At 41.2% G+C, this 14497-nt stretch overlaps 1 protein-coding gene across 4 annotated transcripts; it reads left to right on the forward strand.

Moving 5' to 3' along the window:
* The first annotated feature begins 239 nt into the window (after nucleotides 1-239).
* Nucleotides 240-12723, forward strand: t (C45 family peptidase tan). Of its 4 annotated transcripts, none has more exons than XM_045760312.2 (8): nucleotides 240-286; nucleotides 5823-5945; nucleotides 6376-6573; nucleotides 6770-6874; nucleotides 7329-7563; nucleotides 7758-7995; nucleotides 9755-9951; nucleotides 11564-12723. In XM_045760312.2, the coding sequence occupies exons 2-8, from the start codon at nucleotides 5859-5861 to the stop codon at nucleotides 11665-11667; spliced, it is 1164 nt and encodes a 387-aa protein (XP_045616268.1). In that variant the 5' UTR covers nucleotides 240-286; nucleotides 5823-5858; the 3' UTR covers nucleotides 11668-12723. The 4 variants fall into 4 exon arrangements, with proteins under 4 accessions (XP_045616268.1, XP_045616269.1, XP_045616266.1 ...); XM_045760313.2 differs by lacking the exon at nucleotides 240-286 and adding an exon at nucleotides 290-311; XM_045760310.2 differs by lacking the exon at nucleotides 240-286 and adding an exon at nucleotides 1158-1300.
* Nucleotides 12724-14497: the final 1774 nt, after the last annotated feature.

The following is a 14497-nucleotide window of genomic DNA, read 5'->3' on the forward strand; positions in this document are numbered from 1 at the left end:
CGAACCTGCGTCTGGGATGCTCTCGGACGTAGGTTCGAATCTTCGTCACGGCCCTGGTGGATTTGTTCAACTACAGTAAATGTTTTATAATAAAACCACAAGACAGAGGAACAGTAAAGCGGAATAAGCAATAAAATACTAGAATGATTAAGGTATGCTTATTAGGTAGATTTCAATAATTAATTGCTGTTAATTAGGAAATGTTAGAAATGCGTGACAATTAGAAACGCGTCTGTTTATAAACAAAGCAGTGGACGTGAACCACCCGTGTCTCCAGCATAGGCAGGTGCGTAGTACCACAGCACAGGCAGGTATGTAGTCCTACAGCACAGGCAGGTGTGTAGTCCTACAGCACAGGCAGGTGTGTAGTCCTACAGCACAGGCAGGTGTGTAGTCCTACACCACAGACAGGTGCGTAGTACCACAGCACAGCAAGGGGGATAGAAATAGCCTAAGCTACTCTATCCCTTTGAGATGTATTTCTTTCTTATCTCAATAAACATACTTGAACTTGAACCACAGCACAGACATGTCTGTAGTACCACAGTACAGGCAGGTCTGTAGTACCACAGTACAGGCAGGTGTGTAGTACCACAGCACAGACAGGTCTGTAGTACCACATTACAGGCAGGTATGGGGTCCAAGTACTTCCTAAAGGGTGGGATTTTTTTATGTCCAAGAACAACAACAAGAGGTCTCCGAAACATCGAGTCAGTGACAACATTAATGCAGGTAGCAGAAGTTTTACAAATGTCGCCCCATCCTTCTAACAGGCTCCCGACTGCCCTAATACGGTTTGCTGAACGATTATTCTGGGCTTCGTGGTCGCTTGCACGGCCTCCGGACACTAACTACATGTACACAGGCTACGTTACTGTGCTTGGTGGCTCCATGCCTCGATGCATGGGCTCTCGCAACCATACAAGAGAGAAGAAACAGGGGACATAATCATTGCATACAAAATACTGAGGAAAAGAGACACGGACAGTCTTTAAATTGAGAAAATTTGGACTAGAGAACATAGATGGAAGCTGGAAATGGAAATGAGCCGAAGAAATTTAAGGAAACAGATAATTCGAACTTTAGTACTGTTGAACACGATTTGTAGGCGTGACATAAAGAGCTAAACTTCTTTTCCCGGAAGTCAGTGAAAGGTAAGTAGCAAGAGCCAAGGGAGGTGTTACACCTGAGCGCGCGCAGGGACCCCCTCCCTTGAGGGGGGGAATGACCAGTAGGTAGGTGGGTAGGCTGGCTGGTCCACACTAACTCACTCCCCGGACGCCCACCGCCAGACACATAGGTAAGTCGCTTCTCTCCCACATTTCTGCTCGCGTCTCCACCCACATTCAAGGATTATTAACTATACATAGTCTTCGGCCATTCATTTACCGGCGCTGGTTGATACCTGGTTTCGATTCGCGCGATTTAACCGTTCAACTAAGGTCAAGATATTCACTAGGAGTTAACTGAGATTAGTATGCAATCCTTGCACTGTATCCGCATTTCGCTTTCAGTAGATGAACGACATATGAGATTCAGAAACAAGTAGTGTATTGTGAGGACTAATAATAAACAGAAGCTCCCCTATGACTGTAATATCCCCATTGGTCAAACTATTATGTATTAGCGATAAGACCTACCATTAATGTATATGATGACTTACTGTAAATATATAGCTCTTGAAATTGCACTTTCTCTGTAACTAGCTGACATTGTAACTATAAGGTGTGAAGGATAGATGAAATTGTTTATGTAATAATCTAAGATGAGGTCTGATAAAGACCTTTTGTGCCCTCTGTAATGCTTTTGCGCTACCGCTCAGAGGATGAGTATGGGGTGCACAATAAACTAGCCGCCTTCGGCGGCAACAATTAAAATCAATCATGAGGATGCAACCCGCAACAGTTGCCTAACTCCAGAGTACCTAATTACCACTTGATGAACAGGCCCATCAGTTGAAAGTTAATGGTCCCAACAATTTTCTGTCCTGTCAGGGGATCGAACCCGGAATCTACGTTTGTGAGGCTGTAGAGCGAGAACGTAGCCTACTGTACTACAAGACTCATGAGCAGCCATACCTATCACAGCCTCACCCAACCTCGCTATATCGACATGTGAGATGTATTTGGGTTAGCGTCGTCATTACCTTATAAAGTTAAATCTTGACTTAAAGGTTCAAGAAGCTATGCATTTTCCTTGCAGATGTAACTGGAATCAGATAATTTTGCATAAACAACCGTTTTGTATAAATATGAATATGGGTGTTCATACAAGCAATTGTCAAAATGAAGTAACTTCCATCTTGAACTTTGATGAATCGAAGAATGCCTCTGCATCTTCAAGCTCTGCAACTGCCCACCACATTTTATTTACAAAAACTAAATCATAATGGTAAGGGAGGCTAAAATACGATAATTAATTAGGATAATTATGATGGCGAGTCCTTGGGAAGACTCTGGAGACTGTGCCGATCATCAAGTGTGCCCCGAGAAAAGATCAGCATCAGTACAGTATATACACATTGTACTGGGAAGAAATGAATTGCAGCTATATTTACCTGACGACCATTATATCTCTAGTGGTCTCAGCGAGGACAGGAAGCCGGTGGCTTGTCGAAGGTCCCCCCCCCCCCCATTTGTCCTGATTATTTTGTCGAGATGGATTTTGAAATTCATCAGCGTTTTGGCATTTACGGCTTCGGCGGATAGGCGGTTCCATGGGTTTATAAACCTATGAGTTAAAAATAACCTGTTTTCCGTCCTGCATTGTGGCTTGTTGAGCTTGAAACCGTTGTCCGTTGTTTGTGTTACATCTGACCTTCGGACGAAGTGGTCTGGATCAACATCCTCCAAATTATTCAGTATTTTAAAAGTTTCGATGAGATCAGCCCTGTCATGTCTGGTTTGTAGTGGTGTTAGTCGTGAGGCTCTCAACCATACATGGTATGAGAGTCCACTTCTGTAATGGTTTTTCTCGCCTTGTGCTGAACTTTCTCTACAGTAGGTATATGTCCCTCTGAAGATGAGGTCTCCATACTTGGATACAATAATCCAAGTCGGAGCTCGCCAGGGATTTATACAGTTGAACAACTACCTTTTTTTACTTGAAGTTATAATTGCGTTTGACTATTTCTAGGATTTTTATTTTTTAACTGCAGCTCTTTGTTGAGCAGAAAGAAACGGAAAATCAGATAGAGACGCACACATAGAGAAATATATAGAAATGAACATATAGACGCGCTCTCCTCGACATGTCTAGTGCTTGTATTGAGCGCGTTGATAATGAGAAACTGATAGTTGAGCACTACCCCCACCCATTCTCCCCCTTAAGGTAAACACGTTATCAGAGACGATACTAGTCTCAAGGTAAACCTGTTATCTTGGTTTATTTATGCCTTTTTATCCACATATTTGTTTGTCGGTGTATCTCTGGCTTTCTCTGGTCGTTTATTTGCTTATGTTCGTGTCTTTTAAGAGGTAAGGGGAGAAACAGGAGTAAAGGGGGAGAAACAGGAGGTAGGAAACAGGGAGTGAACACATCAGAGTACAGGACCCCCCCCCCCCTTCCTCTCCACTTATCAGTAACTGCGGTAAACGATTACCTGCCAACCGTTAATTAGAAATGTTACCTTCCGAAAATTATGTATCAAATAATTCTCAAAGCGGCAACTCGTGCCTCAGGCGGCAGCTGCTGCTGACTGTTGACTGTCTGCTGACTGCCTGTCTATTGACTGGTGACTGCCTGTCTATTGACTGGTGACTGCCTGTCTATTGACTGGTGACTGCCTGTCTATTGACTGGTGACTGCCTGTCTATTGACTGGTGACTGCCTGTCTATTGACTGGTGACTGCCTGTCTATTGACTACTGACTGTTTACTGTCTATTGACTACTGACTGTCTACTGTCTGTCTATTGACCAGTCTACTGTCTACTGACTGCTGACTGTCTATTGACTGCTGACTGTCTGTCTATTGACTTCTGTCTACTGTCTGTCTATTAACTTCTGACTATCTACTATTTGTCTATTGACTGCTGACTGTCTACTGACTGATGATTGTTTACTGACTGGTGACTGTCTACTGGCCAGTGTTATTGAGAATAAGAGGATAAGCATTAGAGAAAAGAAAAGTTGTGTCATCAGCAAATAAATTTGGCTTCAAGTGTTGAGTGTCATTAGGAAGATCTGACCGGAGCATTAGTGTCATTACTGAACAATTTGGAGGATGTTGATCCGGAAAATTTCTTCAAAAGGTCAGATGTAACACAAACAAGGAGCAAAGGTTTCAAGCTCAAGCCACAATGTAGGACTGAGAACAGGAGAGGCTTCCTCACCCACAGGGTTAACCCATGGAATATTTACTGCCGAAGCTGTAAATTTGTTAACATTTACAAGTAAAATGTAAGTTACCATGTAAATGCAAATACTTCCTGTCCTCATCGAGGCTACTATTGTTAGTGGCTCTCGGATAAACTCAAATCATTGATGTAAATGGAAAAAGAGGAGTGGACCCAGAATACTGCCCTGTGGAACGCCATTGTTAATTGGCAGAGTGGGAGAGTTTAGCGTCATTCACAGATACATACTGGAGCCTGTCACTGAGGTAGGATTGTAAGTATCGATGATTGTAAGATTGTAAGTACAATGACGAGGTTTGGGATTAATTAGACATAAGATGTGACGCCCTTGACTCGGTCTCACAGCCTGAGAACACCTCTTACTGATGTTCGCATTTTGACTCTGGAAAATCATTTGCTTAAAGGACCTGCTGAAATTTGTAATGCCTCTACTCATGGTTTGTATGTAAGTCCAGAAGACACGAGACGGCTAGCAGACAGCCGGAGACAGGGAGAGATCCTGTAGACGTCAGTTCCCCCCCCCCCCCTCTCTCCGTCACCAGTGGAGGGGTACCAGTCCAGCTTTTACGTCATTCGATTGACGAGTGATTCGTCAATCGTCATTCAATTGATCGCTTTGTTAAATCTCTGATTTAATTCCAAGTTGTATATTGTTCCTTGTTTCTGTTGCAAATATAATGAAATGCTCGGATTAATTGGCTATAGTTTCAAAATTTCCCGTAAAAATTATTGTGTTGAGTGGTTTAACTCCCTCCTCCGCTGCCTAAACCAGCTTAAATACTATAGAATTATGTTGACCAGACCACACACTAGAAGGTGAAGGGACGACGACGTTTCGGTCCGTCCTGGACCATTCTCAAGTCGATTGTGATGAGGAAAGTAGAGACAGGCAATAAATAGGCGAGAGAGAGTTGAGGAGCAAAGTAAGGTGTAGTAGTGGGGATAGTAGTAATAATAAGAGCTGCAGAGGGCCTATTGGCCCATACGAGGCAGCTCCTATTATAACCACCGAATGAGGAGATAGTAATAGGAATAAGACGATAGCAAGGGAGCGTAGAGGACAATGAACAGAAAAAGGGAGAAGAGAAAGAAAACGAAAGAGAAAGAAAGATAAATGGAAGGGATAAGCTTATGTTAGGTCACGTTTGTTAGAAAAATTAGAGTATTTGAGTATATACTGTGAAAGGGAAGAGTCTACAGCAACAAAGCCAGGACTCAAGTTCATGTTGGGTACATTGTGTATTAGAGCAGATTCAACAAGACGGCGTCTGTGTAGAGTAGAGGCAGGAAAGATTATGCGTGGTCAGATTCTAGTGTGTTGACCAGACCACCAGGCCACGTTATTGTGACTCATCGCCTGCACTATAGAATTTTGTTTTCACTTGGTGTAGCTCACATTCAGCTGACCAAGTTTAATCCCAGCTGTCGGAGCCTAATCTCTGCTGTCCTGTTCTTTATAAAAGTAGCTGAGGACCCGCCGCCAGTCCCACTACGCCCACGAGATGCCCGCCCCAGCAGACATGGGGCGCCGTAACGCCCTGCCCGTCCTCTATACCAGCGGCACTTACTACGAAGTTGGCTACGACGTCGTAAGTACTCGGGGTGTGTGCAGGGTGGGGCGAGATGGGTTCACTTCATACAAATTAGTTGATCTCGTTTTGTTTCAAGAATTACAACGTTAATCTTGTATGTTGTTCTCCAACTTTTTGTCAAGATTTGCCCGAAACGCTCTGCTAATTACTGGCTTTAGGGACTGTAGTTATCTTGCCTATGAATCAGCCAACATAAAGGTGTTGTATGATTCACATGTGTGTGTATAGTTGGAGCATGACGTATGCAGTCTGTTTACTGTATAAGCACAGTGAAAGACTGTTGTATGATCAACTGTGTGTACCTGGAGCATAATGTATTCATTGGTGAGACAGGTTAGTGTATGAACATAGTCATGCAGGGCTCACACAACTTGAGGAATACTAAGCACGGCGCAACTCTTTTTTATTATTAATATTATTCCTGCAGGGCCGCACCTTCCGCGGCATCATCGAAGACTTCCTGGCTACATGCAAGGACTTGCACGAAGACTTCCTGCCGGCCTACGAAACCTCTGAGGGCCGCGCCGCCTACGACCTCACCCTTGCCTCCCTGCAGGAGAATTTTCCCCAGTACGTTAGGGAGCTCCAGGGCACCGCTGATGGAGCTCATGTCCCCTTCCACAAAGTGAGTCTTCCTTTCTGGATATATTTCGCGGTCCCTTCCACAACTTGTTCTGAACACGTATAACAGCCCCCTTTCCGCCAGATTATGTGTTTAACAAAAGTAGCAATGGCGTAAAAAGGGTACATACTTTTTTTAAGGTTTTAAACCCTAGTCAATGTTTGTGAAGACAAACTAATGTATTTTTTACTGAGAACAGCTGATGCTGCTCCACATGGATCAGATCGTGCCCAAGAATAGCGGGAAGGCACGCTCCTCCGGCACCAATGGCTGCTCCGCCGTCTGCGTCAACCACGAGGGACAGGTCAGCATAGTTGACACATTGATTGCAATGTACTCAAAATATAATTGTAAAATGCTTGTCTTAAACAAGGTGCATATATAATGAAGTCATCAATGATGGAATCAGAATCTGTCTCCTGTAGATCCCATCCCATATGGCCCCCGAATGCGTAATATTAATGGTACGTTACCCGAAGATTTTGTATTACAGGGGAATTGATTACCCCTCCCCGGTTTGCTCTTGAGCAGCCTGATGGCCGAGGTATATATCGAGAACTCTAGTAAAATTAAATAGACCTGAAGCAAATAATGTGAAATCTACTGTAGCTATTCCCCTCTACATATATCATCATGTTACTATGCATGAAGAGCCATGGATCTATGACGGATCCAGTATGAGGTCCACAACCACTCATACTATGAATATGTAGTGCATAATAAAGGAGCAAAACTACGCCTGTGTTCTCACACTGTAGGTGTTGTTGGGACACACTGAGGACGCCCTGCCGGAGAACCTCAACCACACGTATATGGTGTCTGCCCACATCACGGAGGCAGAGCCGCAGGGCAAGTGGGGCATCCGTAGCGAGGGCTTCACTGCCTACTGCTACCCCGGCCACCTGCCAGGCTACTGCATGGGCTACAACCATCACGGTCTCGTCTATTCCATCAACGCCCTCTACCCACAGACTGTCCTGGCTGGCAAAACCCGTGAGTCGTCTTCACTGGTTTATGTCTCTTCGGGACGCGCTTCATAGTAGATTTAACTTCCTGTATGTTTGTATATTTTGACAATTAATTTGACGAATATAAATTAATTTTAATTAAAATATACATTGTATAGTCGATTTATTATCCTTTAATGCATCACATTAGTGATAACCACAATGTTGGTGCTTTGGCAGCTCGTCATTTCTTGTGTCGGGCGCTGCTGTCGGCCAAGACGATGGAGAAGGCTCAGCAGATCTTGAGGGACCGAGGAACGGGGTCAGCTGATGGCTTTTGCGTGAACATGAGCTTCACCATGCAGGAAGGTGACCACCTCTTCCACAATGCCGAGGTTGGCCCCGCCGTTAACAGCAACGAGAGTCCACTCTCCATCCTCACCATCAGCCCAGGCGAACACCTCCTGCATACTAACAAGTGGGTGACCTGCTTTTGTGGTTGTTTTAGATTCAGCTACTCAGAACAATAAGTTTGAAGTAGCACGGACTATGGTGAGCCCGTGGGGTGACCTGCCTATTGGTATTTATGTGTAGTTACAGATAAGAATTTCCCCGTGGGTTCTTGCCCAGCAATATTTGTGTACTGTATTGAGAAACATCTTGGAACCCGTCTTTTAATTAAACCAACATGGCGTTGGTTTTTCTACCAATCTATTCGTTTGCAGATTGTTTACGCCCCGTTCAGTACAACATGTTCATACATAAATAAGAAACATCACAAACAAAAAAACATATTACCAAACATTCTGAGTGATAAACATATACTGTACATTTCTTCCTTTACACATGTAGTATGTTACCAGACATACACACAAATACTTTTATGACTAGGTATATAGACAATTTGAAATAGGCAGTCAGACAATTTAACAAAAGGTTACAATGTTAGTGCTCCAGTGGATAAAGGAGTACCTAAGCAATAGGAAGTAATGGTTATTGTAAGGAGTGAGACCTAAGAATGGCACGATGTCACTAGCAGAGTCCCACAGGGTTCTGTACTTGTGCCTATCCAGTTTCTTATGCATGTAAATGATCTTCCAGAGGGTATAAGACTCATTCCTCTCGGTGTTTTTTGATAATGTTAAAATTATGAGAAGAATTAAGACAGAGAACAGCATGAAGCAACAACAACTTAAGATGACCTGGACAAAAAGAAGGAATGGTCCAATAAATGGCTATTAGAGTTTAACCCCAGTAAATCTAATGTAATGAAGATAGGTGTAGGGAACAGGAGGCCAGATACACAGTACCATTTCGGAGATGAAATCCTTCAATAATCAGGGAGAGAAACCAGAGGGTTGATATTATGCCAGACCTATGCCCTGAAACCCATATAAAGAGAATTTCATCAGTGACATATACTAGGTTGGCCAGAATAACTGCCTTTAGAAACTTGTGTAAGGAATCATTTAGAATCTTGTATACCACATATGTCAAACCTGTACATCAGTTGATTGATGGTAGAGAGACATGACCCCAAATATTGTAGCTCAACCTTGGCAAGCACAATTAGGTGATAAGGTGAGTAGTTCTCTGCATGATTTCTTGACCAGGTTCCTGAAGGTATTTGTATAAACCTCTGGCAATAGGCCTGGTGTGATGCTTAGCTCTTTATTTTTACCTTAACAAATTTGAGAGTTGCCTATCTTTCGAGCTGCATTCTCTCCTTCCACATTGCCTTGAAGTTTAGGTTGAATTTTAGTATCCTTTTATTAGAACATTCTTGCACCGTTTTCAAATAGTCTAGTTATTCGGAAGTTATCCTCGGTTCATTTAGAAATATAATAGGACCAGTGTGGGTCTTCAGGCTGACCCTTATGAAACCAACTTTTTATTCCCTCCATTGTGACTGCTTTCACTGGGACATTTTTCAGTTTTATAAGTGTTTTTCGCTCAGTTTCGTGTTCAGTCACTCCAGCTCGCACTTTAATGTTTTGCATTAGTTTGATGTTGTGAACTGTGGGAAAGGCTCTCTGGTGGCCCAAGAATATACTGCATAGTCAAATCATCCTTTTCTTTCCTGCATTTCCTTAAGTTATCCTCTTGCATAATGCTGTTAGACTAGTTAGCCAGGATTTATATTCCATGAACTTGTGTTAATACTTTGTTACAAAATAAATTTTATTAATTATTGCAGGAACCTCGGTCTATCCCTCACTGCGTACCATATATTACAGGTATCTCCGTCTGAGCATCCCAGAGGTGGATGGACTGAGCATAAAGAGCAGCAACCACCGTCACACCCGTGCCCTGGAATGTTGTGCACCAGAGACTCGTGCCACTCTCCTTGCCCTCCTCTCAGACACTCATGACGTCACATACCCTTTCTTCAGAGAGGGTGGTGAACCGGACTTCGTCAAAACAGTGGCTGTAGGTCAGTATGGTGTTGGATGAGAGGGAAAAGCGAGAGAGAAGAGGGATGTAGGGTGAATGAGAGTTGGAGAATATGTATACTGTAACTTTACCCGAGGGCGACTAACACAGTGGCCTCGATGAGAACAGGAAGCCAGCGTCTTGTTGAGGGGCCCTCCATTTGTCTTGATCCTCTCCAGATTGACTTTAAAAGCTAACGGTTTTGCCATTTACAGCTTGGGTGGGTAGGCAGTTCCATGGGTTTATAACCTTATGGGTTGAAAAAGCACCTCCTGTTTTCAGTCTTACATTGAGGTTTGTTGAGCTTGAAACTATTGTTCCTTGTTTGTCTTGCATCTGATGTTTTGGAGAAATTGTCAGGATCAAATCGACATCCTCTAGCTTGTTCAGTATTTTAAGTTTCAATGCGATCCTTAGTACTTAGTGACAATAATGTGTCTGTCAATCTGTAATAAATTTCTTTAATCTCAATCCAATAGTAAATGACAGCATTATTTTACCACTTGTTACTATGTTGTGACCAACATGGACTTGAAAAAAAAAGTGGACTTGACAATGTGACCATCGTCAATACCAGATGTTGGCAGTAATACAGTTGTGTCCCAGCCCAATGTTCTCACAATTAGCAACCTATCCTAACCTTGCTGGCAGCAGTTACAGCATAAGCCACTTTGATAATAATAGCCTCATGCTTGATGTACAATTATCAAGAACAAAACTCCAACAGTGATCACTGTTTTAAAATAAAAATCAAAGGCGATGCCTTTCATGACCAGCTAAATCATTGCAGGAAGACACGAGTGCTCCATCAAAAAATAGAATGTCCCAAGACACGAAAGGAATAGAGAAATGTAATCAACATAAGTTTAGGTGGCAGAAAGTTGGCAAAACCATGAGCAAATCTTCATTGTCAACTCTTGTCACTTGTGAGCTGGCTGAGTTCTGAAACATGTTCTCTCAACACGTAGATATTTGAGAAATCCAGTAAACTGACTATAACACTCGTGCCCAATAAATGAATTCAGCTTAGCTTTGTATCATTATAAATGTAGTCTAATATTAAATAATATATGCACTTGTTAAATATGGTAAATAGGTAATTTTCAGACAGGTGTACAGCCGAGCTGTTGTAGAATAATGTATTGGCTTGCAGTTCTCTTATACAGTACAAACATAAATTCTTGTTGTATTGAACCTTAAGTTTTTTTTTTTAAATATGAGTGAAAATATGAAGAGAAAAAAAAAGTTGACTTGCACTTACTCGAACACTAGAAGTACAATACAGTATATTGGTCTGTTTCTGAGAAATTCCATGATGTGACAAGACTTCAATATTAATTGTAGATAAAGGTCTGCCAGTAAGGGCTTTATAAAATCTAAAATTGATAGTCCTTACGGGTAAAATTTTATCAACATACGTCTGCTCTTGGTGTTTCTCAACATTGCTGTTGTCACTTTATAGTTAAATTTCATATTCAACCTAATAAAAATTAATAATTAGTATAATTTCATTCATGTATTCAGATTTAATTATTTTTCTTATCGTGCATGAATTCAAAATGTTATTTGTAATTAAAAACTTAACGTTATTACAACATTTGTGCATGTCGCAGGTGTGTTTGACTTGCTGGAGAAGACGTGGGCAATCTGGATGAAGAATCCACGAACGGCTGACCCGCTCCTGACACTGCCTCTCCTCTTCACTTGGAAAGACTAAGTTGGTATGGACACTTTACTTTTACTGATGCCATCACCAACACCTATCTCTAGAAAGCCCAGTCAATGCTGCTAGTGTTGATATACCATTTGTCTGTTAGGTATCCTCTTATGAAGTGAAAATTATTCAACATTAATATTTAAATTTTTCTGTTGCATTCAATGTCATTGCAAACATATGATGTAGAGTTCATCACGTCGTTATATTATCAAACGGACTCCTTTGGGGCAACAAATTTAGATTGTATATAGTTATTTATTGCATTTTAGTTTAATGTACCTGAATTTACTTGAGGGGTCTCTGAGAGGGCCACATCTGTAGGGGCTTCAGTGGGAGGCTCCATTGTTCTTGGTTTTTCCAGTTGTATTTTGATCTAGAGTACTTTGTTAGCATTCATGGCTATAGCAGGTTGGAAAGTTCATGGGTTTATTACCCTGTAGGTAGAAAAAGTATATCCTATTTTCTATACTACATTGTGGCTTGTTGAGCTTGAAGTTGCTGCCCCTTGTGCAAGTTACATTGGACCTATTAAAAAGTGATTTTATAAATATATACAGGTACTGTACATATAATATATTTATATTTATTTATTATCTTCCAATTTGTTCAGTATTTTGTCTCGATGAGATCTGCCTTGTTTGGTTGGTAGTCTTAAGACCCACAACTTTTCCTGGTATTTGAGTTAACTTGGTTTTGGGATGAGGTCTCTGTGCTTGAATACAGTAGTCCATATTGATGCCCATCAAAGTTTTGTATAACTGGATAACCACATTCTTTTCCTTGAAATCATAGGTTAATTTTATTATGTCTTAGGGCTGGTTGGCTTATTTGCTACACCTCCTACTTACTGAACATCAATGCAATTTAAACTAAATGGTTCCAGCATAAAAAGATCCCAGACATTTTATTAAAGTGGGTCATCAGACCTAACACTGATCACCACATCATTGTCAGAGGATAATTGTACTAGTAATGTACTAGTAAAGATTAGACATAGTTCTAGTTCTGTTATAAGAAAATTATTGTTTCTTAATAATAAAAAATAAGAATCATGAATCTTGTATTTTGATATTCTTTTACCCCAAAATTATACATAAATAAATAAAAAAGCCTAATTACAAATGCTTATGCCTGCCAGTTGCTTATGTGAATATGGTTAAAACTAGATGGAAACCAATGAACTAAGACGAAAATGCTTAAAATTTGCTGTTTTGAATCTTCCCACCAAAAAATGCTTGAATGAATCTTCCCATCACAAATGAACAATATTTGTTTAAATTATAAAACCTGCTTTGTAAATACTTTCCAATAACTTAATCTAGGCTTTTATAATGACAATAATACCTGGATAATATCTAGATAGGGTTCTGGGAGTTCTACTCCCCAGGCTTGACTTACTCTACTCTTCATTGGCTATTTTTCTTTTCCTTCCATATTGTTCACTCCAGTATGTTGAGGAGATGTAAGGAAAGTGATGGAGGGAGGTTTGTACAGTACATGGGATCCCCAGCAGTGCCCCAAGTAATGGTTAGAGATGAAAATGGTATTTGGTGATGGTTAGTGATGAGGATGTTCATATATAATGTAGATGAATACAGTGTTGCAGATTACATGCAGTGAAGACAGTGATGATGACGAATGAGGTTAAGATGGTTTGGGAGGAATATATTATAAGCAAAGATGGTTAGTGATGATGGTTGCTTGTAGTGAAGGTGGATATAGTGATGGTTGTACAAAAAACTGGTTAGTGATGATAGTGTGTAGTGAAGATGTGGCCTAATCACATGAGGAATGCCAAGTACTTTGGGCATCCTCTAATATAGCACTGTATACTAAATGGTGTACCCACCAGTGCCTAGGTCTCTCCCTCCCTCTGGTTATGTTATGTGTGATGAACAGCTGAAAATCTGTTGAAAACAAACTATGGAAAACTAAACCTCCACTTCAGACTTCATAGGAGTTGTTGATTGTCACAATAGGGGTCAACCCTACTTAATGGTGTATGGTGGGGGGGGGATTCCCCCCCCCCCCCATTACATTCTCATGCAATCAAAATTGACAGTTGAAAGTTATACGATGCATCCATCTTGGAGACATTTTTATAGATATATGGATTGTGGACTCATTCCTTGAATTGTTTAGATGCTAACCATGCTAGAGAAGGCGTCACATTTTCTCAAGAGTAAATTAAGAAACGTCTAAATATTGGACGTTTACCATCTAAGGGTCATGGATACCTTAGAGAAGAAAATTCGTTAATAATTTAAAAGAAATTGGAAGACCATTAAAAAATATCTCGGGTGCGCACACGAACAAGACTTTGGGTGTCGCAAAGTTTGCTGATAAGGCAGAAACTTGTCCGAGAAGTTGTGTGGAAGTTGGAGCCAGCACTCGCACAGGTGAGAAGGGTTCTGGGGGACACAGACAAGTAGACAGATTTGGGTGCATAGTAAATAAGCAAAATGAACAAGATAATTATAATAATTCATTGTGTTGGGGAACAGGCATCTAGTGTATAAACAAATCAAATGAATAGGCAGATCACACTAGCATCACGTTAGTGTGATCTCTGTGTGTAAGCTAGTGTATACATGTATACTGTATATACATGTTAGGCTTATATGAAGGTTTCCCCAAGGTCGAATTACTGACCCTCAGAATGCAACCCCACCAGAAGTTGACTAACCCCTGGGTACCTATAATTACTGCTGGATGAACAGGGCCATTAGTTAATAAAAAATGCCCTCAACCATTTCTGTCCCACCCAGAATTTCTAATAGTGAGTTGAGAGTGAACCTGACTTCTCTACTAGGACTCTGAGACTGGTAAT

Source organism: Procambarus clarkii, chromosome 66 (assembly GCF_040958095.1).
Source record: "Procambarus clarkii isolate CNS0578487 chromosome 66, FALCON_Pclarkii_2.0, whole genome shotgun sequence".
Lineage (NCBI taxonomy): Eukaryota > Metazoa > Arthropoda > Malacostraca > Decapoda > Cambaridae > Procambarus > Procambarus clarkii.

Excerpts from the sequence above, each read along its gene's own strand:
- t (XM_045760312.2), top strand. The coding sequence starts at position 5,859 with ATGCCCGCCCCAGCAGACATGGGGCGCCGTAACGCCCTGCCCGTCCTC. Across the intron at positions 5,946-6,375 it reads ACGAAGTTGGCTACGACGTC|GGCCGCACCTTCCGCGGCAT; the intron begins GTAAGTACTCGG and ends TTATTCCTGCAG. Across the intron at positions 7,996-9,754 it reads CACCTCCTGCATACTAACAA|GTATCTCCGTCTGAGCATCC; the intron begins GTGGGTGACCTG and ends CATATATTACAG.